General features: G+C 35.7%; 3 protein-coding genes across 3 annotated transcripts in view; all 3 read left to right on the top strand.

Annotated features, from left to right (window-relative positions):
• LOC144968348 (uncharacterized) overlaps window positions 1-25520 on the top strand; it is a 59006-nt gene extending 33486 nt beyond the window's left edge. The window contains exons 15-17 of the mRNA XM_078906624.1: window positions 351-608; window positions 5765-6003; window positions 21514-25520. Coding sequence (XP_078762750.1) covers window positions 351-608; window positions 5765-6003; window positions 21514-23220 — 2204 coding nt within the window. The 3' untranslated portion in view covers window positions 23221-25520. The remainder of the gene's footprint in view (window positions 1-350; window positions 609-5764; window positions 6004-21513) is intronic.
• LOC144966911 (uncharacterized) lies at window positions 8809-12298 on the top strand. Its single transcript, XM_078903615.1, has 3 exons — window positions 8809-9056; window positions 9945-10090; window positions 10703-12298. The coding sequence occupies exons 1-3, from the start codon at window positions 8951-8953 to the stop codon at window positions 12296-12298; spliced, it is 1848 nt and encodes a 615-aa protein (XP_078759741.1). The 5' UTR covers window positions 8809-8950.
• On the top strand, window positions 13540-20612 carry LOC144968350 (uncharacterized). The gene is made up of 3 exons (XM_078906626.1): window positions 13540-14267; window positions 15156-15301; window positions 15913-20612. Exons 1-3 carry the CDS (start codon window positions 14162-14164, stop codon window positions 16312-16314), a joined length of 654 nt encoding a protein of 217 aa, XP_078762752.1. The 5' UTR covers window positions 13540-14161; the 3' UTR covers window positions 16315-20612.
• Window positions 25521-27983: the final 2463 nt, after the last annotated feature.

The following is a 27983-nucleotide window of genomic DNA, read 5'->3' as shown; positions in this document are numbered from 1 at the left end:
CAAAAGTGCAATAAAATTTAATTTGATTCGTCAAAAAGTCACATTTACTTTTTAAACAAAACCATCTTATCAAGTCATATTTTAATTGATATCATAATCAATATTCAATCAGATTTTTAAATAACAAGTGTTTATGAGCATGTCACAAAATGATTTTGTAAATTTTGACACAAAAAGACAATCACAAATAATCCAATGTGAGGGTCTGGCATCAAAATAAATGATGGGTTCTCTGTTTCCCAGATCCCACATGTCTATTCCATTGAAAGGATTGATTTAATGCACAACAATTAGTGTAGTGCAGATTTTGTAATATCATTTTTAAATTTTTAAATTTACTTTGACATCAGGAATGAAAAATGGAGAAGAGGAGGATGGTGATCCATCCCAATCAGGTAACAACAACCAGACTGCATCTGGCAGCGAAGATATGAATGTGACACCCCAACAACAGCAACAGCCTCCTCTTCCTCAGCAACAGCAACAGCAGCAGCCACCACAACCACAACAACAAATGATGATGGGTATGCAGGGACAGACCAATTTCCCTGGTGGTCCTGGCCCAATGCAGGGTAATATGCAAGGGAACATGCAAAATAACATGCAAGGTGAGAATACTTTTCAAATTTCATTTATCAAATCTTAAATTTCCCTCCCATTATTTATCTGCTTATAAAGGGTTAAGCATCATGTTGTATTTTAGACCCTCAGGGCTCATAGTGCCAGAGTTTATCCCAATTATTATTATTCAAAACAGTGATTCTCAACCTTTTGCACTGACGGACTGTTAAAAATGAGAACACAATTTTATGGACCGATAGCAAAAAAAATTATTAAAATATATTTGAGGGTATTGATCCTTATTTTACCAGATTTGTCAATTCGCAATTAAATGCATAATTTTTGAATAGACTTCTTATTTCGTCCTGAATGAAAGGATAATAACAATATGCAAACTCAATTGATTCGATCAATGAAAAAAATATCAAACAATAACAATACAAAACACAAAAATTTAACAAAATAACAACCTATTTTGCAATACGGAGTGTTATTCGACACCCGAAACTCGGGTGTATGTTGTCACCAGGTTATTCGACACCCGAGTCGCCCATGTGCATGTTGAGAATTAGCTATTGTCAATAACTTCTGCCATCCGTCCTGTGAATTTATCAGCAAGGGTGTAGTAGAGCTAAATGGTTGTCTGGAGGGAGGGACTTATCAAAATGCTTAGGGATTAAATGATGCAAAAAATGAACAATTCGACTGTAAACCCTTCATCCGCATAGAAATTGTCTAAACAATAAACGGAATGAAGTGTGCGCTCCATGTTGGATGGAGTCTGAATGACATGAAAGCCTAGAATGCCGAGAGGAGCGTAGTGGTTGAGCTTTTTTACTTTTGATTGGAAGTTCCTGGATTCAAATCCCAACGGGGCCTTTTTTTTTCAATACTAATTTTTTTTCCTTCTATCTATTTCATTATTTTTTTATTTCCTTTATTTTTACAGCTGATTTAATGATTTGTATATATATTATTATTCTTTTTATTATCATTCTTTCATTTTCTTCTTTCTTTTTTTTCTTTCATTGTTATTATCATTTTCATCAGTATATTTTTACCATGTTTTATGATAATAATAATAATAATGTAAAATTATCTAACTATTTAATTAACAGATTAATTGTTTAAAAGATTGAATTATAAATTTATTATTATTATTATTCTCGGACAAATAAACAATATTGTTGTCACAATAGTAAACTTATGAAAGTCATTACAATCATGGCGAAAATTTCTGAGCTACACCTAGCACCACTTAGCGGGTAACAATAATACCTGCCTGTTTGTAGGTATGAGGTCGCTTATTACCAGTCTATTCTTTCCTCCACCACTCCCCATTCTTTCCATACATTTAACACATAAATACACAAACATCCAAACAAACACATACATACCCCCCCCCTCTCTCTCTCTCTCTCTCTCTCTCTCTCTCTCTCTCTCTCTCTCTCTCTCTCTCTCTCTCTCTCTCTCTCTCTCTCTCTCTCTCTCTCTCTCTCTCTCTTCTATTGCGCCTCTTCCTGTATCCACATCCAACACCCTCTCCATACATTGCTTCCACAATTGACAAAATGTGATGTTTTGTTACCTCAAAATTTTGTAATTTGTTGGTCTCCTGACGATGGCCAATGGCCGAAACGTTGCTTGTTTTCTGTTGTTCCCTTATTGAGTCACATTTGATCACTTTATTTTTCTATCAATCTTATTGGCTCATTTAGGCACCTCTAGCTCATGATATGAGTTCATTGTTGTAATGGAAATACATGTATTTTCATTCCAAAGCAAAATATTCCCCCTTACAACAATGTCTTAAAAATCCCAGGGAGAGAGAGAGAGATATTGTGTACTGGGAGAAAATCAGAGAGTGATAGAAATTGCGAGTTTTTTGTTTTTGTTTTTTTTTAATAGACAAAATAAGATAAAACAACAACGAAAACAGCAAACTAAAATTAAGACTCAACTTTTCAGTGTGCCGGATTATCTGGTGATAATAGACAACCAAATTTCTGGTGTCGAATTATCTGGTGACAAAAATACACCTGAATTTCGGGTGTCGAATTATGCTTCCTTTGCAATATCAATATTAATGTGAAGCTTGTTGCGGCTTCTTTGCAAGTATTTTCGTCAAATGAAGAGCTAAAGATGTCTCTGAAAGCCATAGCATGTAATCAGTTTCTCAGTTTAACTCACTCAGTCCTGTAGTTTGTTTTTTTTTCTATTTTTAAAAATTGGAACAAGTGTATTAAAAATGAGCATGTACATAGATATTTTTATTTAACTACCATTAAGATGTAAAAACTAAAAACTTTAGCTTTGATATACTTATAATTTGTCTCATAAAAATGTAATAAATAGTCATGGGGTAAAAGTAACCCGGGTAAACTACGGATATAGTCGGCGTTAGGGTTGAGTGAGTTAACTTGGATTATAAGTCAAAGCTGAAAATGATGCCCTCATATGAATTGCTCATAGAAAATGTCACAAGCAATTTAAATGCTTTTTTTGCTTGGAGACTGGTTGTCTTTGTAAAAGTATATCCAAAAGTGATAGAGGGAGTCTTTTGTTATTGTTGTGTTGAGACCGTAATTTTGAATGACATCCAAGTTCATTGAGGATTTCTTTGTCTTGTTAATTGAATTCGATAAATGTATCATTGATTCATAGGTGTCTCAGTTGGGGAATCTTCTTGGGAAAATAGGCCAAAACTAGCAGCTAAAGCTTTTAAGTGATGGCTTACAATGCCATATACGAGGGCTCTTTCAGAAATAACCGAAAAATGCCCATTGCTCAGCAACCAGTGGATATTTTTTAATTCTGTAAACGACATGATATTCCTTATTTCTTTACGGATATTCCCAGAAATTATGAAGTGCATCATTTTGCACAATGAATTTCTAGACGATTTTAAAGATGGCGGCCCACCTTGAAACTTGGTCAAAGGAAGAAATCAGAGCTGTCATACGTTTTTTGAACGCCAAAAGTCTGAATCCTACCGAAATTCATAAAGAACTTCAGAGTGTATATGGTGAGCATGTTATAAGCCGTACACAAGTCTATCACTGGTGTAATTTGTTTGAAGCCGGCCATTCCGACTTGACAGACAGGGAAGGGAGAGGGCGTTCGATAACTTCGACGTCAGAAGACAATGTGAAGCGAGTTGATGAGCTTATTCGTCAAGACAGGAGGCTGAAACTTCATGAAATCGCAAGCAGTCTTGAAATTTCGGAAACTTCTGCCCATAGAATTGTATTTGATGAACTTGGTTACAGAAAAGTCAGCGCAAGATGGGTTCCTAAGCAATTGACAGACAATCATAAAGAACAAAGATTTGACATCTGCAGGGAACTTTTGAGAAGAAGCAAGAGCTCACGCAGGGTTCACGGGCATACTGCCAACGCCGGCGGAGACTTTCTAGGGTACGATGTGACTTTTCTTGACAGCATAGTCACCGGTGATGAGACTTGGTTGCACCATTGCACCCCAGAAACAAAGCAAGATTCGATGACATGGAAACATCCATTCTCACCTGTTGCGAAGAAATTCAAAGTCATGCGGTCAGCAAAGAAAATAATGGGAACTGTTTTCTGGGACAGTCGTGGTATTATTCTGTTCGAAACCTTACAACCTGGAGAAACAATCAACGCTGCAAGGTACTGCCAAACTCTTGACAAGCTTAGGGAGGCCATTCGCAGAAAGCGCCCAGGGCAGTTGACCAACGGGGTCATTTTGCAACACGACAACGCTACACCCCGCACAGCACGAGTGAAGCAAGGTTGGCTAGAGAAATATGGATGGGAGATTTTGCCACACCCACCACACAGTCCAGACCTCGCACCATCTGATTATCACCTCTTTGGGCCACTAAAACGTGAGCTGGCAGGAAAGCACTTTGATGTCGATGAAGAGCTTGTTGACCATGTGCGGAAATGGCTACAAAACCTTGACGGAAATTTCTTCCGAGAGGTATCTATTCCATGGTGCGGCGTTGGCAGAAGTGTGTCGACAGACTTGGCTGTTACGTAGAGAAATGAAGGACGAGTCAAGGTATGAACATGTGCAAGAATTTTGTTGATAGCATAAAAACGCGGATTTTACAGGCATTTTTCGGTTAATTATGAAAGAGCCCTCGTAGTTCCCCTGGTTGGTATCAACGCAGATCAAATACTTGTTCAAATTTGGAAACATGACTGTATCTTCCTTTTTCAAACAATAATTCCAAATTACCAGCTTCTTTTTGAAGACATTCTCATCTCTCACAACAAAGATACTTTTAGAAAAGCCTTGCAGAGACATATTAGGCTCATTCAAACATCCAGTATATCTGACCTAGTCAACAAGCTTGTACAGCCACATCTCATCCAATAGAACTTCTGTTAATAGAGAGTTAATTTTTGTGAAAAAAGGGGTTCTTTTTTTCCTCAACGGAATTCAAACAGGCGAGAAAGGATTATATTTATTTGCTTTGTTGTTAAATAAATTGTCATAAAACTAATCCTCAGAGCCCATGGAGTAGAACTACCAAGTGTGTGTCAAAAAAGTGTAATTGTACACTCTCTTACTCTTAGCTTTTATATGCTAGTATGCGATGCTGATGAGATCATATGCGTTTTCGCAATGGCCGAAGTTGGTCGATAAGGTTAGCCTAGCTAAGTAAATTTAAAATATAGAGATCCATCTTGCGGAAGTGTTGGTTGCTGTATGCGAAATTTGACCTTCACTTAATATTTGATGTTTATTTTATGTTATGCCAAAGTCATAGTTCTAGGAGTGATACTTTTTTTTTTGATCTGAATAAATTATTTATGGATTCGATTATTTTATTGCCTTTTCTCATTTTTACTGTTGTCTTTTTTTCTCTCCTTTTTTTTTCCCACCTAATTGTACTAAAATTATTTTCGGCAGCTCTGCATGGAGCTGTAGTTTTTCACATTGTCTCTAGAGTGATGGGCAATGGCACTTGCTTGCTACCCTTCGAATAGATTGCCAGTACTATCTGCCAGATCTAACAGCTGCACCTATCTCTCCACTTTTGAGTATCCATCCACTTTGGGGTGGAAAGAGGTTTCAGAAAAAAAACCTATCCACCAGCTTATGAATCTATAGTTATTGGTACCCCTCAGTGTCTTAAGTTTATCATTCACCATACCTTTTTTAACAAAGCAAACCACAGCAATATTTGTATTCTCGTTTCCTTCTATTACAGGGCCAATGGGTATGATGGGACCTCGTGGTCCTCTAGGTATGATGCCAGGTGGACCCCAAATGAGGCCAGGTGGTCCCATGGGTGGTCAAAACATCAACCTCAATATGAATATGAACATGAATGCTGGCAATATGGGAGGTATGCCCAATCGACCACCAATGGGTCCTGCTGGAATGAGGCCTGGGATGGATATGAATGCTGGGATGAGACCTGGGATGGACATGAATATACAACAACAGGTTTGTACTAATTCAACTTCGTGGGGTGTTGATGGAGTTATGGGAGGATATTATTTTCCAATAATCCGGATCCCTAATTTTTTTGTATACATGTGTATCCCTGTGGGAAATTATTTTCAAGCAATGAGGATAACTATAACATCTATGCTCCGTGAGTTCATCTTTTATAAAAATAAGGATGTGTGTTTAAAATCAAGTGCCATGTATGGGGGTCTCATGCCATTGTCTTTAAAACTTAGGGAAGCTTGAAACTTTGCAAAGAGGTAAATTGCCACTCAGATCTCTGTGAATAATTTTCCTGTGGCACTTATGAATCAAGATTGTTGCTGCTAACTCACTGTGTATGCTTCTTCATATTTACACTTTGTGTCAGGAATGTATTCTCTAAACCATTTGGCTACCTAAGCATTCAGTTTTCTCGAATCCAGAGGCCTAGCTAGTACTTTGATCCAATGTAGAAGTAAATGGGGTTTTTTTTTCAATTGTTGAAGCGTTGAGTAAAGGTTGCCAGCCTTTCAAATAAAGAAATTTGGAACTCTAACTATGATATGACAGATAATAGTAATATTTTGTTGGTTGTATGGTCTGATACACAATTAGTGGATAATAACTCCTTGACTTAAACTGATTTATTAACGCGAACTCGTATCAAAATGCAGATCTTAAATGCCAACCTCACTTCCATGGGTGAAAGTTCGCCGGCATATGCCGGAAATTCCGGTTTTTTAGTAAATGTAATAAGTGCCTTCCGGCATTTTGACTCTTCTGCCGGCTTTATCATGATTGCACCACCGGAACGTTAACAATAGACTATTTAATTGTCTTTCAAAGGTGACAATTAAACACATGTGTCACTTTTCTGTCATACATTTGATCTGCTGATGCGTCACATTTTGTACTACTATGTTATCTTTTCAGTTGGTTATTAAACGCTAGTTTTCACTAAAACCATTCACACCATTTTTGAAGATTTGCATTGAATTATGCATATAAGCTTATTTTATACTTCAAATAGTCTCAGATCTCAATTAAGCTTCTACTTCTTGTTAAATAGAACTTGTCAAGTGAAAATAAAATAGAACCAATATCTTTGACAATGAAGCCTTCAATCAAGGACTGTATTGACAATAAACATAAACATAAATGGGTTATTTCCCTTTATAATACAACACTGAAAATACTTTATTTTGATTGTTTACATTTATAATATTTTTGTCTTTAATATTTTGTATGAGTCTAATTTAAAAATTTATTATTATTAAATAGGGAGCTGTAAGACCGGTGTAGGTTTTTTTAAAATGCACTAAGACTATTTTTAGGGTATTCAACTTGTATATCACATAGGTGGGTATTTCCCATATTTGATCCAAATGTAGTAGTAGTAATAGTAGTCATCACTGCTACTAACACCATCACAGGATTGACACTGCCACAACCACTACCACCACATCATCATCATTGTCACCACAACCACTAGAGCATCATCACTACAACAACCTACACCAACACTAACATCACAAAACAAGTATCATGGTTGGGGGTCTCTTGATCACTTCTTTGGGGTGGTTCGAATCGTAATAGCCCTTGGTATTGCATTTCTGAGCCTTTTACCATACAAATTTAAAGTGATGACATATCTTCGGGTTTCCATAAACAGGGTAATACTGTAATCATTAGAGATTGCTGCGAATGAGTGTTTAAATGACGAGATCATTTATTTTGCTTTGGGTCTGGTGTTAGTTTTTGTATAAATTTTGTTTTGAATCATGTAGACTAAATACTTTTTTCTTCTTTTTTTTTTTTTTTGCTTAAAAAAAACCACATATGTGGTCATAGAAATTAATGTATTTTTCACTCTGGGAAGGTTGGCACTCAACCGGCGAGTCATAGATCGCAAAAAAATAAATTAGCATCTTTTTCAGGCAAACCAGCTTCACTGGTGTCTGTCTTTCAGGCAAATTGATCCCCGTTAACTTTCACCCATGCTCACTTCTCCATTAGGTAGGCCTTCTTTATAGGCTTTTAATTGTCATCTATGACAAATGGCTCTTGTTCATGTTATTCATATGAAAGGGAATACTTGTGTTAACTTTCCTAGCTAGTGAGTGCAATGAGTAAAAATCCATTGCGATGAAGGCAATGGAGCAGTAAAGGTAGTTGAAAATGATCCAGAGAAGAAAAAAAATCTAGTGAAACCAGGAATTGTGAAATACCTTACAGTACGGGCCTGTCAGTTCTCAATTCTCAGGCCTGAAATCAGACAATCCATTATTCTCTACCTCAGGACATAATATTAGACAATAAATTTAAAGAAATTTGCTACTAGTAGGTACCACAAACTGGCCTTAATTATCGGCGACAAATCGGTCGGTGGACGAGTAAAACGGCAAAATCCGATGTTTTAAAATGCAATTTTTGTAATTTCCCGTCACTGCTACGTTGGTGAATCTTACATCAATGTAACCGTCATTAAATTCTCTTTACAATGAACTTATTTTTTATTGAATTAACAGAACATGGCATAGTTATTTTTATTGAAATGTGTCGCTTGTCATTTCCGTCAAAATGCGATTTCTGAAGCCATGTCGCGTCAATTTCAAATTACCTATATTTTTCTAAATTCGTTTACTCCATCATGAGTGATCCGATTTTTATGCGGTTTGTTTCGTTAGAATCGGATTGAGTTTTTGTACAACCGGATACCTCTTTCATTTCCTTCCTCCCGGTAGAGCGATCGTAGCTGTAGGGTGAACACGAGCGTCTTAGGTTTTTGAATGTTTATTCCGGCATTTTTGAAAATAATGATTTCAAACAAGAACCAATGTAATCCTGATTATATGCTCTAAAAACCTGTATAGGTTTTAAGGATGTACTGATTATCATGATCCGGTAATCTTAAAAAATGTGACCCCACTCCAACTGGACGAAAGGCCGGCTGTCCGCCGTTATGGCTGATCATCAACCCGACAGTGACACTCCTGTCAACAATGCATCGGTTTGTCTTCAAGACGGACAATTGGACCCAGCAATTACAATTCCAAATACAATTATACGTAAGTATATCTATATAATATTTTGGTTTTCATTTGTATCAATGTTTGAGCTAGTTTTGTAAATATTTAAATTTAAATTCTGTTGTCCACAAATCAGTCAAGTCAGCCAGGGGTTTCCTTACGACTACGAACTTTAACCCTTCATTTATTAATCTTATTGGTTATTAAACATACATTTGGTGTTATTTAGTAATAATGGGTTGTAGTCTTTATCTTTTTATACCAATTTAACTGTCTCTGTGCTTGTGAAATATAGGAAAATGACATTCTAAATTTATCTAGGTCAAGTTCTATTTTTAACTTAAGTTTATAATGGAGGGTTTCCCAGTGTGTGTAATGTAAACAAGATCATTTCTGAGGATTTTAGTTATCTTGTCTTTCTCATTTAGATTTGTTTTATTCTCTGTAATGTGTTATTTACAAATGTTTGTTATTGTTGCATCCTGTATATTTATCTTGGTAAATTTGTGTCTTGTTTTGGTTTATTGTTTATGTTTATCTTATCCAAATCGTTTTGGTTTAGACAGTTTAAGTAAGTTGAATTGAAACTCTGGACAATTTTTTAATGTACTACTACAATCCTTTAGTTTAGCTAATCCATTGGTTATCATGAGCTCCAAATTGTGATAGACAATTAGGCGATCTGGCAAAGCTCAAAATACCAATCCATTGTGGCTCCAACTCCAGTAGAAATGTTGTTTCGATAGAAGCCTGACTGTTTGCTTCTACCGTGTCTGGGATTTATGGAATGTTGCTTCACGTTAGTCAGCACATAAACCTTTAATATCTAAACATTGACCATTGTTGAGTGGAGTGAATGAATTGTTTACCTAACCACTTCAAACTTAATCTTTAGGCTAACACTTTTATGCTTGCTTTACTCTACAGAGGATGAAAGTTACACCATTCTTAAAAGCATCTTTCTTATGGAGGGTAGAGGAAGGAGACCAACAGTGCCTGCATTGACCTTGACTAACAAAGTTTTGGTTCAACTGTCAGCTTTAAGGGAAGAAGCACATGCATCATGGAATTTGGTAAGTAGTATTTTTCTCTCCTGTCATTTGTGAAACCCTTTTAACCTGTAAGTTAGTTTTTTGGAACTCGATTGTGCATCATTTATTGTGATGTAATCGTATGACTTAAGGCTCTGAGCCTGACCAAATATGTTGATTGTGGGTTCGAGTCCTACAGGGCTGCCACGAAGACTATGATTTAATGCAACAAGCTGCTTGGTGATAACTTGAATCTTATGCCCTTTGTGTTAGATGTCTGTTGCCAAGGAAAATGTAAGTGGTTTAAAGAGCATGTCACTGCATGACAATGTGGGATATGCACAGAGTAATCGTTTATTTATGTTTCTTGATCCACTGATAGTGACATACACCATATATTTATCTTCATTCAAATTTCTGGTGATGTGATTTTATCATGTATCAGGAGCAGATTTTGCCCTTTTTATATTACGATTCACATGAATAAAATCTTTATCACTATTTATTTACTGGCATTTGTTTCTTCGCACAGTCTACTAATCATATTTTGAAATGTATCTTCGAAGATTCATGGTGAGATGCTTTTGATTTTGTTTACTTTTAACTCAACTCCTATCCGTGATATTTATATTATTTCATTAAATTCTCCCACAGGTCTTGACGTGGTTTATGAAGATTTTTCCGGATGAAAGAATAACTGAAGCGCAGTTACAGTACAAGATTCAAAAGACAGTCTCGTCTTATGATAGTCTGCCCGACAACATTGAGGAACTTGCTAAGTTCTTATCCATGTCTGCCCAGGAAAGTATTGTCCCCGATCACCTGACCAGCATTGGACTTAACAAATCTATTCTTCTCGATGAAGTGTCTAAATATTCTCCACCTGTTGGATTTACACCAACTGTAAACACTATTCTTTCCTTAGAAGTTGTTAAAAACAAAACAGGATTAGGTGATTCATTTTTGATAAGATGGATTCAGGCCCTTTGCTGTGATTCAAATCCAACTCCATCACAAGTAAAACAACAGCTTGTGAAAGCAAAAAAGGATAAGTTAAAACTAAAGCATAAGCCGGATAAACTTGCTGACCTTCTTGCCAGACGACTGTTTGACAGTGGAACTTCGAATACTATTTCTACTACAAAGTCTTTACCTGTTACTGTTGTTGAATGTAATCATAATTATGTACATGAAATGAAACTACTGAAGATGCACTGTGATAGTTTAAGAAAACAATGTGATGAGTTTAAGAATGTAATTACTGAATTGGAAGGTGAGAGAGATATGTTAAAGGAGAGATTGTGTTTATCTGTAAAAGAAAAAGTGATTGTTAAAAAAAAAGGTAAGAATGTTGGAATTCAATCAACAACCATTCCTTTGTTTAAAGTTGCTCAATTTCAAGCTATGCTTGAGGAGAAAGATAAAATTATTGATTCTGTTAAAAGCGAGAGAGATGACATGGAACATAAAATGAATTTATTGAAAAAAGAGAAAAGGGCTGAGCAGCAGTTAAAGTCAAAATATAAAAAAGAATTGGATGATTTTAGAATAACTGCCACCAGTATTTTGGAGTTAGAAGCTGAACACAATGATGTTAAGTTGAGAGATTCTAGATATAATCAGTTTTCTGATGATGTTAGACTTACCTGTATGTCACTCATGGGTGAAGCCAATGTCGCTGCCCAACATTGTAGCTTAGTTATTCAAATTGTTTCTAAATATTTATTCAAACGTAATTTTGATCTTTCTTTGTTGCCTTGTGCATCCACAGTACTTAATTTTGCCAGTGAAGCAGCTCATATTGCTCATCATCATGTTGTCGATGAAATTAATAAAACAGATCATTTTACATTTGCCACAGATGGCACCAGTCGTGATAAAAAGCATTATATAGAGCGACATATAGTTTTAGATAATAAGTTATCATTGTCTTTAGGATTTTCTGAAGTAGCTTCTGATAATGCCCAGACCCTTCTAGAAAAAACCATTGAAATTTTTGATGATATGAGCCAAATTTATTCTTCTACCAACAGTTCAAGTAAAGATAACATATTTAAATCCATTATTACTAAAATGAAATGTATTATGTCAGACAGGGCATCTGTGATGAAATGTTATGGTAAAAAGTTAGCAGCTTATAAGAATGATATCCTTGGTGAAGACAGTACTACACATTTTCTTTTTTGTAACGCCCACTTTCTTCTGGGTTTGGTGAAAGCGACAGAGGATGCTTGTAGTAAAATAAAATAGAAACCAATATCTTTGACAATGAAGCCTTCAATCAAGTGACTGTATTACAATAAACATAAACATAAATGGGTTATTTCCCTTTATAATACAACTGAAATACTTTATTTTGATTTTACATTTATAATATTTTTGCTTTAATATTTTGTATGAGTCTAATTTTAAAAATTTATTATTATTAAATAGGAGCTGTAAGACCGGTGTAGGTTTTTTTTTAAAATGCACTAAGACTATTTTTAGGTATTCAACTTGTATATCACATAGGTGGGTATTTTCCATATTTGATCCAAATGTAGTATAGTAATAGTAGTCATCACTGCTACTAACACCATCACAGGATTGACACTGCCCACAACCACTACCACCACATCATCATCATTGTCACCACAACCAATAGAGCATCATCACTACAACAACCTACACCAACACTAACATCACAAAACAAGTATCATGGTTGGGGTCTCTTGATCACTTCTTTGGGGTGTTTCGAATCGTAATAGCCCTGGTATTGCATTTCTGAGCCTTTTACCATACAAATTTAAAGTGATGACATATCTTCGGGTTTCCATAAACCGGGTAATACTGTAATCATTAGAGATTGCTGCGAATGAGTGTTTAAATGACGAGATCATTTATTTTGCTTTGGGTCTGGTGTTAGTTTTTGTATAAATTTTGTTTTGAATCATGTAGACTAAATACTTTTTTCTTCTTTTTTTTTTTTTTGCTTAAAAAAAACCACATATGTGGTCATAGAAATTAATGTATTTTTCACACTCTGGAAGGTTGGCACTCAACCGGCGAGTCATAGATCGCAAAAAAATAAATTAGCATCTTTTTCAGGCAAACCAGCTTCACTGGTGTCTGTCTTTCAGGCAAATTGATCCCCGTTAACTTTCACCCATGCTCACTTCTCCATTAGGTAGGCCTTCTTTATAGGCTTTTAATTGTCATCTATGACAAATGGCTCTTGTTCATGTTATTCATATGAAAGGGAATACTTGTGTTAACTTTCCTAGCTAGTGAGTGCAATGAGTAAAAATCCATTGCGATGAAGGCAATGGAGCAGTAAAGGTAGTTGAAAATGATCCAGAGAAGAAAAAAAATCTAGTGAAACCAGGAATTGTGAAATACCTTACAGTACGGGCCTGTCAGTTCTCAATTCTCAGGCCTGAAATCAGACAATCCATTATTCTCTACCTCAGGACATAATATTAGACAATAAATTTAAAGAAATTTGCTACTAGTAGGTACCACAAACTGGCCTTAATTATCGGCGACAAATCGGTCGGTGGACGAGTAAAACGGCAAAATCCGATGTTTTAAAATGCAATTTTTGTAATTTCCCGTCACTGCTACGTTGGTGAATCTTACATCAATGTAACCGTCATTAAATTCTCTTTACAATGAACTTATTTTTTATTGAATTAACAGAACATGGCATAGTTATTTTTATTGAAATGTGTCGCTTGTCATTTCCGTCAAAATGCGATTTCTGAAGCCATGTCGCGTCAATTTCAAATTACCTATATTTTTCTAAATTCGTTTACTCCATCATGAGTGATCCGATTTTTTATGCGGTTTGTTTCGTTAGAATCGGATTGAGTTTTTGTACAACCGGATACCTCTTTCATTTCCTTCCTCCCGGTAGAGCGATCGTAGCTGTAGGGTGAACACGAGCGTCTTAGGTTTTTGAATGTTTATTCCGGCATTTTTGAAAATAATGATTTCAAACAAGAACCAATGTAATCCTGATTATATGCTCTAAAAACCTGTATAGGTTTTAAGGATGTACTGATTATCATGATCCGGTAATCTTAAAAAATGTGACCCCACTCCAACTGGACGAAAGGCCGGCTGTCCGCCGTTATGGCTGATCATCAACCCGACAGTGACACTCCTGTCAACAATGCATCGGTTTGTCTTCAAGACGGACAATTGGACCCAGCAATTACAATTCCAAATACAATTATACGTAAGTATATCTATATAATATTTTGGTTTTCATTTGTATCAATGTTTGAGCTAGTTTTGTAAATATTTAAATTTAAATTCTGTTGTCCACAAATCAGTCAAGTCAGCCAGGGGTTTCCTTACGACTACGAACTTTAACCCTTCATTTATTAATCTTATTGGTTATTAAACATACATTTGGTGTTATTTAGTAATAATGGGTTGTAGTCTTTATCTTTTTATACCAATTTAACTGTCTCTGTGCTTGTGAAATATAGGAAAATGACATTCTAAATTTATCTAGGTCAAGTTCTATTTTTAACTTAAGTTTATAATGGAGGGTTTCCCAGTGTGTGTAATGTAAACAAGATCATTTCTGAGGATTTTAGTTATCTTGTCTTTCTCATTTAGATTTGTTTTATTCTCTGTAATGTGTTATTTACAAATGTTTGTTATTGTTGCATCCTGTATATTTATCTTGGTAAATTTGTGTCTTGTTTTGGTTTATTGTTTATGTTTATCTTATCCAAATCGTTTTGGTTTAGACAGTTTAAGTAAGTTGAATTGAAACTCTGGACAATTTTTTAATGTACTACTACAATCCTTTAGTTTAGCTAATCCATTGGTTATCATGAGCTCCAAATTGTGATAGACAATTAGGCGATCTGGCAAAGCTCAAAATACCAATCCATTGTGGCTCCAACTCCAGTAGAAATGTTGTTTCGATAGAAGCCTGACTGTTTGCCTCTACCGTGTCTGGGATTTATGGAATGTTGCTTCACGTTAGTCAGCACATAAACCTTTAATATCTAAACATTGACCATTGTTGAGTGGAGTGAATGAATTGTTTACCTAACCACTTCAAACTTAATCTTTAGGCTAACACTTTTATGCTTGCTTTACTCTACAGAGGATGAAAGTTACACCATTCTTAAAAGCATCTTTCTTATGGAGGGTAGAGGAAGGAGACCAACAGTGCCTGCATTGACCTTGACTAACAAAGTTTTGGTTCAACTGTCAGCTTTAAGGGAAGAAGCACATGCATCATGGAATTTGGTAAGTAGTATTTTTCTCTCCTGTCATTTGTGAAACCCTTTTAACCTGTAAGTTAGTTTTTTGGAACTCGATTGTGCATCATTTATTGTGATGTAATCGTATGACTTAAGGCTCTGAGCCTGACCAAATATGTTGATTGTGGGTTCGAGTCCTACAGGGCTGCCACGAAGACTATGATTTAATGCAACAAGCTGCTTGGTGATAACTTGAATCTTATGCCCTTTGTGTTAGATGTCTGTTGCCAAGGAAAATGTAAGTGGTTTAAAGAGCATGTCACTGCATGACAATGTGGGATATGCACAGAGTAATCGTTATTTATGTTTCTTGATCCACTGATAGTGACATACACCATATATTTATCTTCATTCAAATTTCTGGTGATGTGATTTTATCATGTATCAGGAGCAGATTTTGCCCTTTTTATATTACGATTCACATGAATAAAATCTTTATCACTATTTATTTACTGGCATTTGTTTCTTCGCACAGTCTACTAATCATATTTTGAAATGTATCTTCGAAGATTCATGGTGAGATGCTTTTGATTTTGTTTACTTTTAACTCAACTCCTATCCGTGATATTTATATTATTTCATTAAATTCTCCCACAGGTCTTGACGTGGTTTATGAAGATTTTTCCGGATGAAAGAATAACTGAAGCGCAGTTACAGTACAAGATTCAAAAGACAGTCTCGTCTTATGATAGTCTGCCCGACAACATTGAGGAACTTGCCAAGTTCTTATCCATGTCTGCCCAGGAAAGTATTGTCCCCGATCACCTGACCAGCATTGGACTTAACAAATCTATTCTTCTCGATGAAGTGTCTAAATATTCTCCACCTGTTGGATTTACACCAACTGTAAACACTATTCTTTCCTTAGAAGTTGTTAAAAACAAAACAGGATTAGGTGATTCATTTTTGATAAGATGGATTCAGGCCCTTTGCTGTGATTCAAATCCAACTCCATCACAAGTAAAACAACAGCTTGTGAAAGCAAAAAGGATAAGTTAAAACTAAAGCATAAGCCGGATAAACTTGCTGACTTTCTTGCCAGACGACTGTTTGACAGTGGAACTTCGAATACTATTTCTACTACAAAGTCTTTACCTGTTACTGTTGTTGAATGTAATCATAATTATGTACATGAAATGAAACTACTGAAGATGCACTGTGATAGTTTAAGAAAACAATGTGATGAGTTTAAGAATGTAATTACTGAATTGGAAGGTGAGAGAGATATGTTAAAGGAGAGATTGTGTTTATCTGTAAAAGAAAAAGTGATTGTTAAAAAAAAAGGTAAGAATGTTGGAATTCAATCAACAACCATTCCTTTGTTTAAAGTTGCTCAATTTCAAGCTATGCTTGAGGAGAAAGATAAAATTATTGATTCTGTTAAAAGTGAGAGAGATGACATGGAACATAAAATGAATTTATTGAAAAAAGAGAAAAGGGCTGAGCAGCAGTTAAAGTCAAAATATAAAAAAGAATTGGATGATTTTAGAATAACTGCCACCAGTATTTTGGAGTTAGAAGCTGAACACAATGATGTTAAGTTGAGAGATTCTAGATATAATCAGTTTTCTGATGATGTTAGACTTACCTGTATGTCACTCATGGGTGAAGCCAATGTCGCTGCCCAACATTGTAGCTTAGTTATTCAAATTGTTTCTAAATATTTATTCAAACGTAATTTTGATCTTTCTTTGTTGCCTTGTGCATCCACAGTACTTAATTTTGCCAGTGAAGCAGCTCATATTGCTCATCATCATGTTGTCGATGAAATTAATAAAACAGATCATTTTACATTTGCCACAGATGGCACCAGTCGTGATAAAAAGCATTATATAGAGCGACATATAGTTTTAGATAATAAGTTATCATTGTCTTTAGGATTTTCTGAAGTAGCTTCTGATAATGCCCAGACCCTTCTAGAAAAAACCATTGAAATTTTTGATGATATGAGCCAAATTTATTCTTCTACCAACAGTTCAAGTAAAGATAACATATTTAAATCCATTATTACTAAAATGAAATGTATTATGTCAGACAGGGCATCTGTGATGAAATGTTATGGTAAAAAGTTAGCAGCTTATAAGAATGATATCGTTGGTGAAGACAGTACTACACATTTTCTTTTTTGTAACGCCCACTTTCTTCTGGGTTTGGTGAAAGCGACAGAGGATGCTTGTAGTAAAATTGAGAGTGAGGTGGGAAAATTTAGAAGAGATTTGAATTCTTCTTTTCAACGATTTGCCAATGATGAACAAAATGCAGCCTTTAGACTTATCAGGTTGACATCAGATGTTTTGGGACCAAGAGGTGATGAAAAAAATGGGAGTAGGGAGGAGTGGCTTGCCTTTTGTTCATCAATTGGTAAATCGTCGAAATTTACGAGTTTCCGCTCGAACAGATTTAATAATTTGTTTGAGAATGCATATGCCATTATATTTCATTATCATGACATTAAATCTTTCCTTACTGACTATGTTACTCATTCAAATTTGAAGCTGCAGAGTATTTTTCTCGATCTCAATGATGATGGACTTATTTCAATGATCACAGCCATTGCTTTGTTTTCTAAACTTTTCACAACCCCATTTTGGCGGTTGATGAATAGTGATGTCCCTTATGGACAATTTCCTAAGTATGTGAAATTGATGAAAGACTTTTTAGATCAATGGAAATCCGAAATTTCATTTTCTCTGTCATTTGTATTTGATGATTCGTTTTGTAACAATGATGATCATGACCATGTTTTGACTGATGTTATATCTTCCTCCATGAAATGTGATAATAGTTTGTTGAAGTCAACGTACATTGAAATTTTAAAAGAGTCTGAAATTGTTCTTAAGCGTCAGCTTGATGACTTTCTAGAGGATGGCATTTATGGGGGTGAATTGGACCAAGAGACCCAGATGCTTTTAAACTCAAGTCCTTTAACAAATTTAGTTGGGGAGAGAATATTTGGAGATTTTGATTTTGATCTATACAAACGTAGGCATGCCTCTCTTCATCTCAGGAGTACTTTAAATATGTTAAAGAGGAACAAAACATCTGTTTGGTTGGGTCGACAGACGACGTCTCAAGTTACAAATTTATTGATTACTGCTAGGAGAAATGCCCCTGCTCTTAAGTTACAGAGTAAAATTAGACAGCAACGGGTACAGCAAGATATCATAGAGAGGATGCAGGAATGCAAGAGGCTTAAAAGAGGAAAAGAATTAAAGAAAATGCAGGATAAAACTTCCATTTTAGAGAGTATAATTGGGCAGGGGGGTGTTGTATCTACTAAAGAGGAATTAGATAGACTTGTAGCATCTCCTAAAGCTTTAGAAAACCTTAGATGTCAATTAAAATATCGTAAAGTTGTTTTACTTGAACAAATTAATTATGGTGGTAATTTAAGCAGTTTGTATTTTCGCATCTGTCAGCATTTAGATTTTGAACCATCACCGCTACCAAAGAAAATTAAACTTGATGAGAGTTAGGGATCATATTTATATTCATAACATCTGTATCACTCATACTCATACCATTGTTTATTATTCCTTATTACACCATAGAATGCTGTGTTTTATGTTGTATGTCATTTAGTAGAGACTTAATAATTGCATTGACAAGTATTGTTTTCTGAGGTCGGAAGGAATTTCTCTTAAAAATTCCTTTGTTTTATTATATATTTGTAGTATGTTGCTTTTAATTGTAGTTAGCATTGCCACAGAATGTCAGAAACCAATGAACAGTTTCATACAGAATGATTCAGCTGATACAGAATTCTCCAAGTACTCTAGATAATAACACAAGTGGTTGAAATCTCTTTCAAAGCAAGCATTTTAAACCTAAAAACCAACCTCAATTCTTCATACAGATAAGGTTATTCTTTAGAATCACTGTTAATGTTTCAAACCACTGATTTCAGAGAGTTCTCTGATATTTGAGAGCCATGTAAATTGTCTTGAGAATGGTGATGATTATTTGAATGTACTATGTCTATATTACTTTGTATTTTATGACATGATTGAAATTTTGTCTGGATATTTTTCTTACTTTTGTCAATGTAATATTCTAACCAACTCTCTTGTACTTGATCATATTTTAAAAGGTATTTGTAGTATCTTGCTTTTAATTGTAGCATTACAAAGATATGTTGATTGTCTTTACCATGGTGTTTATTTGAATGCTCTATGTCTATTACTTAGAATTTTAAGAATATTTGGCTCTTCGAGTTCGCAAGTAATTTTTCTTACTTTCGTCGACATATTATTCTTACCTAACCTCTTTTAATTGGTCATATCATAAATTATATTTGTAGTATCTTGCTTTTAATTGTAGCATTACAAAGATATGTTGATTGTCTTTACCATGGTGTTTATTTGAATGCTCTATGTCTATTACTTAGAATTTTAAGAATATTTTGCTCTTCGAGTTCGCAAGTAATTTTTCTTACTTTCGTCGACATATTATTCTTATCTAACCTCTTTTAATTGGTCATATCGTAAATTATATTTGTAGTATCTTGCTTTTAATTGTAGCATTACAAAGATATGTTGATTGTCTTTACCATGGTGTTTATTTGAATGCTCTATGTCTATTACTTAGAATTTTAAGAATATTTTGCTCTTCGAGTTCACAAGTAATATTTCTTACTTTCGTCGACATATTATTCTTACCTAACTTCTTTTAATTGGTCATATCATAAATTATATTTGTAGTATCTTGCTTTTAATTGTAGCATTAGAATGAGATTTCAATTGCCTTTATAATGGTTTTTATTTGAGTATTATATCTCTATTACTTTAATTTTTATAGCGTTTTTGTTTCCGAGAATGTTCAAATTTTAGTGTAAATTGCATATTACGCGGTTTTTTCTTGTTTTTGGCTTTCGCATCACATTGTCCAACCTATTGTGAGAAATATATGATCATTATCTTCTCAAAAAAAATTCAGCATGTACAATATCTTTATGTTAATTGTTTATGAAATTTATAGCTCCCTCATGCATCCCATTTAAATTTTGTGATCATGTGAATTTGCCACTTTTGCCTACTTTTCATGAAAATTCTGTTTTTTTTCTAAGTCCAGTGTTATTTTTTCCGAATTTGTATCAGCTATATCTTTGTCAATGTCCATGCTAGAGGGAAATGATCCATTTTTTATATAAATTGATGTAATGTATTTCTGTAAAATGTATTGCATTCATTGATATCTCTTCCGATTTTGTTTTGCTATGACCTTGAAAAGAGCCCATAAATGTGGTTTCTCGGATTAATTGCAAATATTTGAATTTGAATAAATTTGAAAAGCCATAACTTTTTCGTTTGTTGTCCGATTTTGTTGAATTAAAGTTTGCTTTTCATGGTTTTTTGAGAACTATTCAAAAAACAACATGGATTGTTTGTTGCTCTCAAACTAAAAATCACTTTGTGGTACCTACTACTAGGGTTAGTTAGAGGTCATAACAAAGGTCCTATGTTTTTGTTTTTCCTATTAGTATTAGTTAAAAGTACTAGTACTAGGTTTTATGACTGTCTATACCGCAAAGCCAGATTAAATTATGCTACAAAGGGACTTGCATGTCTCCAAAAGAAATAACAGTATGGGAACCAGTCCATGCCAGCATCATTCATTATTGAAAGATGAGTCTCACCTTGACCATTTTCTCTGTCATGGAATTTATATAGATAATTTCATATTCTAAGTTTGTTCCCGAATATTTTGACAGGGGATATCTACCCCCTCCTTCACCAAGAATAAATACTGGAGATTTTATTTTATTTTTCTCATACTGCAATTAAAGTAAGAGTAATTGTTTCATTACTGAGGCAAAGCTTATTTTGCTTTCTTATTTGTGCCTTAATTTTGTTGTTGGCTTTAATCTAAAGACACTCTTACTGTGCTCTTATTGTAAGTTTTGATCATTAAAAAACGAAAACTACCCCCTCCCTTTATGCTCAGACAGGCTAATTGATTTGTGAGTACAAACAATATTCTTTTAAAAGCATATTAGATAATCTAACTACTAACAGGATGTTTGACATGTCACATACTATTATCAATTTCTGCTGAGGTCATCAATGGTTGAAATAAATTTCCAGACAATTTTGGAAAAGACGATTTCCAGGCTTGCCTTAGGATCATTGTATTAGTGTTAAAACATTCTCTGAAATTTATAATTTTTAAAAATTTCAATTATTTTTATTTTTAAATCAGAGTCCAATGTCAGGTGGGATGATGGAGCGACCGCCTGGACCTGGCATGATGGGAGGACAGCCCAGAATGGATGGACCACAGATGCGCCCGATGGGAATGAACCCAAGATTCCAGATGGCCCACAGATTCCCTCCCATGCAAGGGGGAGGCAGGATGCCTTTCTTCAACAATATGAATAATATGTCTAGAAATGATGATGATGACGATGATCAACAGGATGAAATGGGAGACAGTGACATGCGTAATGCCACTGAAACCAAAGAATGGCCACCAGATGATGAAGTGAATGCAGAAGATGAAGATCATGATTCAGACCAAATGGATTCAGATGACCGCATGATGCCTCCTATGAGACATCAACAACAACCAGGGATGCCTGGGTTTCGACCCATGGGCGCTGGTGGCCCCGGCGGTCCTTTTAGACCCAGGGGTCACATGATGCAGGGGATGCAGGGCCCACCAAACCCTATGCTTGCTAGTATATCTCAAGCCCAAAGTGTGAATTCTGCAGCCATCCCATCCATGCTGCCTCTTCGCATGATGGCTCAATCAAGGCCTCAGTCTGTTCTAGCTATGCCAGGTGGCGGCCCGTCAGCCGCTGCATTTAATCTAGCTCAAAATCTAGCCCGTGCTGGAATTCGTATACCATTGCCAGGGCTGCCCAGGCCAGGACTAGTCCCTAGCACTGCCCAACAGCGCATGATCCCCTCATCACCTGTCTCTGTAGGTCTTAACAATAGCACAGTTGTAGTCCCTGGTGGCATTCCCTCCAGTGGAATGATGCCAAATCTAAATATAAGTAACAGGCCCAGCCCTCAGAGATCCCCTAGCCCAGACATCCCCCGACCGTCCTCCATTCCCAATGACAATTCCAATTCCCCACCGCCCTCTGGACCAGGGGGTGGTCCAGATGGGCCTATCCCCCTTATGCAGGTACAAGCTGGTGGTAACCCACCGTCAGGTGGTGCCATATTAGGCAGGGGGTTCTCTCCCATGACCATCCGACCCAGAGGAGGGGCTGGCTTGCTAGGTGTTCGGCCAGGGGCTCAGACAGGTGGGGGTTTCAATAGATTTGGTGGACCTCGTCCACTTTTAGGACCGGCTTTAGGAAATTTTGAACGGCCTGCCTTTGGGAACAGAATGGGTATGCCAATGAGACCCAGGCTGCCTGGATTTTTTGATGAGGATAAAGATGAACGGCGGCGGCTACAGAAATTGGATGTGGATGAGAGACCTGGTTCAGGAGATGATGAGAGAGGGGGACCAAAAGATATGGATGAGAGGAGAATTAGTCCTGTTGAAGAAAAGAATGTAGATCAAGTGCAAGGTGGTGGTAATAAAGAAACTTATCTCTCTTCAGGTAGGAAAAGTAAATGGTCAGATGCAGAACCAGCGGCTCCTGCTGCACCTTTGCCCGTGTCTAATACCCCAGTAGCTCCTGATGTGTCTGATAATGTGACAGAAGTGAATTCAGATGAAGTAGAAAATGAATCTAACACAGAGCAGGACAATGAGAATGAAGAAGAGGTTGCTGATCATCCAGCTGCATCTGACAATTTGGATAACAGTGATAGCAATAACAACAACAATGATGATAATAATAATAATGAGGAGGATAGGGATGATGGTGTAGAAGAACCAAGTGAAGCTGTTGAAGATTCTTTGGAAGATAAGGTGGCAGAAGAAGGCACACTTGAAGATGCCTAAGTGCAGTTTTTTTGTGTATTCCATTTCGTTCATTATAGTCATCAAAGTATCTTGGATTCCATACAAAATGTGCTCAAGGTTTTTTTCTATCTTTTTTTTTTTTTGTAAGTGGTTTTAAACTTTTGAATACTTCATTATGATGATGGGAGTGGCAGATTGGTTTATTAGTTATCAAAAACATGTTTATAGTTTGTATGCATCATGATTGACATTTGACAAGTGGTACCGCACCGTGTATTTTGTATGCATCATGATTGACATTTGACAAGTGGTACCGCACTGTGTATTTTGTATGCACCATGATTGACATTTGACAAGTGGTACCGCTCCGTATAATTTATTGATAACCAATCTGACTGAGTTGTGCATTCATTGGCATTATGACTGTAAATGTTAAAGACAATTCTGACAATGCTTATCTGTAAAGCAGACCTTAAATGAAGGACCATCACTCTCTTTTACTCAGGACATAACTCAAACCACATCAGCCCATGTCTTTATCCATGGATATGCAGGGTTTTTTTTTTAATGTTTTTTTTTGTTTTATTAATTTTTGTTTTTTTTTTTACTTTGAACTGTTGTGGGAAAATAGCAGCCACCTGGCATAACAAGAACACTAGCCACCATTTTTTCCCCTCTTCCCACATTTTGGTGTATTTGTTCAATTATGTTTTTGTTTTTTTTATTTACCTAGAAATAGAAAGTATTTCAAATTATGAATTCTTTCCTTTGGAATAGTATTCATCTCAATGGTAGCTATCTCAGTAGCTATCTTGGATAATCCTAGCCTCAATCCAAGCTTAACATTGATGATGGAGTGGGTTATTAGAAGATTTTGAAGGCGTGTAACACATTTGGGTTTAAAAGTTTGGGAATTAAAATGGGTTCGTGACATTTAGTCATAAACACCCTTATTCTTGGTTTCACTCCTTTCAAGGGTCTTAAACGCTATTGTGATAATTGTTTGATAAGTTGTGTTAAGATTTTACTCAAGTTAAAGACCCTATTGAATTGTTTATCATCCCTAATAGTTAGCAATATAATAGTCCTATATTTCTTACTCTGATACATATTTTAAAGATTCATGTTTTAAATACTGTTATAGGAACGCTAACTTAAGAAAATATATTTTATCATGTTCAAATCTTCATTAGGTATTTATGTCTTTTAAAAAAAAAATTAATGTTAATGTCATAGGAGCCATGCTTTATTTGAAATTTTATTTCGTCATTTTGTTTCACATTTTTATAGAATGTTCAATGCCTTAGTTTGAATTCCATTTGGTTTGGAGAGACAGTATTACTCAGATCTGCTACGGACAAGAGTTTGGGAAACTGTTTAAGCCTATTCATGGCACGAAGATGGGTTTTTGTTTTTTTCTGTGTTTATATTATAAGCCATTCTGAGACAGTCATCCCACATTCGACTTTGAATCTGTATGATGTTTTTCATTCTTAGCGGATACATTTTTTTCTTCTAAAATCCAGAGCTATTGAATCGAGGGCTTGATGTTTCATCTACGTTAATGTAAAAGTTGTTATGAGTGTAGCAGAATCATAGATACGGTACCACAAAATTTCTCACTCTGGATTTAAATTTTGGTTCTAAACTAGGGAAAAGCTGAAATGTCACTTATTCACTAGTTGTGGTGGTTATTAAATTGGAGATCATGTCATTTTAGTTTCATGCGTTGTCTTAGTCTTAGAAGTACACTCAAACCTCTTTATACCACCCTCCGCTATACTGCCAACTTTTTGGCTGGAACAATCGTTTATCTAAAAAATGTCAAAAACCTCGTATTGGCGCCATCCGCCAACACGACAAAAATGCTTTATATAAAAATAATAGAAAAACACTTGTTATACCGCCAATGTTACTCAACAAAATCTTCTACCAATTTTTTTATCACAATGGGAAAATAATTAATCTGCTGGATTCTTTTCATTTAGATGTTTGTTTTTTTTTTGCTTCTTTTTTTTGTATAATAGCTGTCTAGTTGTTAAAAGTGTGATTTCTAATTAGAGTTCAGATAGTGATTCCAAATACTGGTAAAGTCCTATACAATATTGACCAATTCATTATTACCGCCAAACTTACTTTACCGCCAATTTTGCCTTGGGCCCAAACATGGCGGTATGACGAGGTTTCACTGTATGTTCTCTTTATTCAGGCATCATTCAGTCATATTCATGACCATCTTAAACAGTTTGATGTTTTATGATAAGTTACAGAGTGATAAGTTTTGATGGTACCGTCCTCAAATTGTGTGTTTATATTCACTAAATATCATAAGTGTTGTACTCTACTTTGTCTTATCTAATAATGTTTTGTACGGGTAAGTAAGAGATGAAAACGGTTAGCTATTTTGTCTTGCTTAGAATGCTTTATTCTATTGCTTCTCTCCCCTTACTGTCCTACAGCCTAATGTGCTGTATAAGTAACAACCACCATCAACCACCATCATCAACCAGCCTAATGTGCTGTAGTGTATCTACCTACTGGATTGAACCGACACACCAGTCGTCTTCACCAAAAGGCCATTTCTACACTCAAGGGGCCTACAGCATTTGGCTCGGATCATATTTTTTTCTCCTTTCACTCTATCTTGTCATTTTCCTCATTTTTAAAAATGTCTACAAGACCTTTTTTTTAATTCTTTAATTAGGGATCCAAATAATTGAGGAATCACTTCTCTCATGATTCTTACGAAATATTTATGACTTACTGTATGGATGTGTTTCAGATTTTGTTGAGCGCTTCTAAGAATCACGATCTTCCAGCATAAGTCTTAAAATTAGACTAATCCAATGTTTCCCTTCTTTCCAGTCCTGTTGTTTGATTGTCAGTTAATTGAAATTTATTTAAAATCTGTTAATCGTGAAACTGACTGGTAGATTTTTGATACAGGCTACAATTGGCATTTCACAATTCTTTCCTTCTAAAAATTGAATGTAAACACGGAACTATATATTCCAGAGACCACAGACGATTTACAGTTTTCCTTTTGGATTGCTCGGGTTTGGCCAAGTGTCGTGAAATCTTTTTCATGAAAAAGTTCCTAATATTGTCTCTCTTTGATGGTCCTGGGATTGGTGGATTTGGGGTTTTGCCACACAAGATGCTGATGACCCCAAAGTCGAGGGTGTTGATGCGCTGCATGTGGCTGAATCAGTGTTTGTAGTTGTAGGCTGACTGACAGTCTGCTGGTGCTACCGTGTCATAAATTGAAGCAGACTCGTAACGGGTTTAATCCAGTCTTGAAGATCAGGGTGTTTTCCCCAAGATCAGTTGTAGTTGTAGGTGTACGAGACATGGCACATAGAGTTTCGATTTTGTTTTAGCGGGAGTTAGACTGTCGGATATTGTTTTTACCGGTTAGTCTGAATAGTATCAATAACGAAATACTGTAACTGTAACAGGAAGTAGGAAGTCAGGGGAGGTCAGTCAAGAAAATAGTTTAGTTACCCAGAAGTGTGCCAATGCCAAGGATTAATTCTTATTTCCATTGATTTGTTAAAAGTAAAAGTAAGGGGATGGATTTTCCCCAGATCACCCTACCGCGTATCTAACAGTTGGCGATTTATCATAGATGAAGAACGCAGATAGCCTATAGCCACCACTACCGGTTTTCACTCTTCTAATTCTAATGCACTGTTGTTGTTTTTTTTTTTTGGGTTTTTTAAAATCTTTTTATTTTTGGATTGATGGAATCCGAGACCCTTATAGCCTACTACTTTTGCTCATCCATTGAGTATTGGAATTTACCCATAATTTTATTTATGTCAGGTTCTCGGATAATCGCATGCTATTTTTCTGTGTCAAAATTTTGTCTTTAGGTTTATATTGACACTTTCATACCTAACACTATTACCCGTTCACTAGGTCATTACATACCTACTTACCACCCTCCACCCCGCCCCACTATTTCATTCTATATTTACTATAATTATAATGTAATCATAAGGGTCTCTTATCATAACCATAACTTCCCAATTCCCACCATTCATGTCATTTTACCACCTCACGTCATGTCTTCTAAGTTCTATAGTAGGTATAGAGATGGCTATAATTTAGATACTTTATTTAGTACCTACCTATTAGTATTGCAATTCGTTCCAGGTGCTGTAGGCCCCAGGTTTGTATCCAGCCCAGAACCTAATGCGTTCTTGGCTGGGTTACTCACTTGACTTGTACTACTTACCTCTTATAACCTGCGTGTTGATATTCATTGTATATTTTGTCAGTTTGTCCGTTTTACATCAACGTCCTCAACCCATATAATGTATGAATGTGAAGAATGAACTTGTTTTAGGATGGTAGGAATACAGTAGAAGTAGAAGACGACATATTTCGAGAAAATGCCTTGCTATCTATCCACATATATAGGCGACAAGAGATTTATTTGCGTAGTAATCTAGGTTCTGATGGTCGGCTCCCGTTTAAAATGGTGCAATGATATAATATTTACAGTACAGTGACTAAACGACACGAGTGAGCAGGGCTGTATATTGGATTAATTTAATTCAAGGGGGGGGGGGGGGGGGGGTTGTGATCCCTAGTCGTAATGCACGAAACACTCCCGGCAAGTGCGTCAGTAATAAATAACCTATTTACTAATGTAGGCCTACTTCTCCCAACATTTTCAACAATAATAGTAATAGACCAAATATATCATGCGACAAATACCACAGAGTGAAATATCGGGAACCGTATGCTCGTTGATGGTGCAGTCCACGTGACAAAATTCCATACACTAGTATCTC

The sequence above is a fragment of the Berghia stephanieae genome, chromosome 3, assembly GCF_034508935.2.
Source record: "Berghia stephanieae isolate SIO BIC M18660-M18661 chromosome 3, UCSD_Bste_1.3, whole genome shotgun sequence".
Taxonomy (NCBI): domain Eukaryota; kingdom Metazoa; phylum Mollusca; class Gastropoda; order Nudibranchia; family Aeolidiidae; genus Berghia; species Berghia stephanieae.
This window is presented reverse-complemented; position numbering and strand designations above follow the sequence as displayed.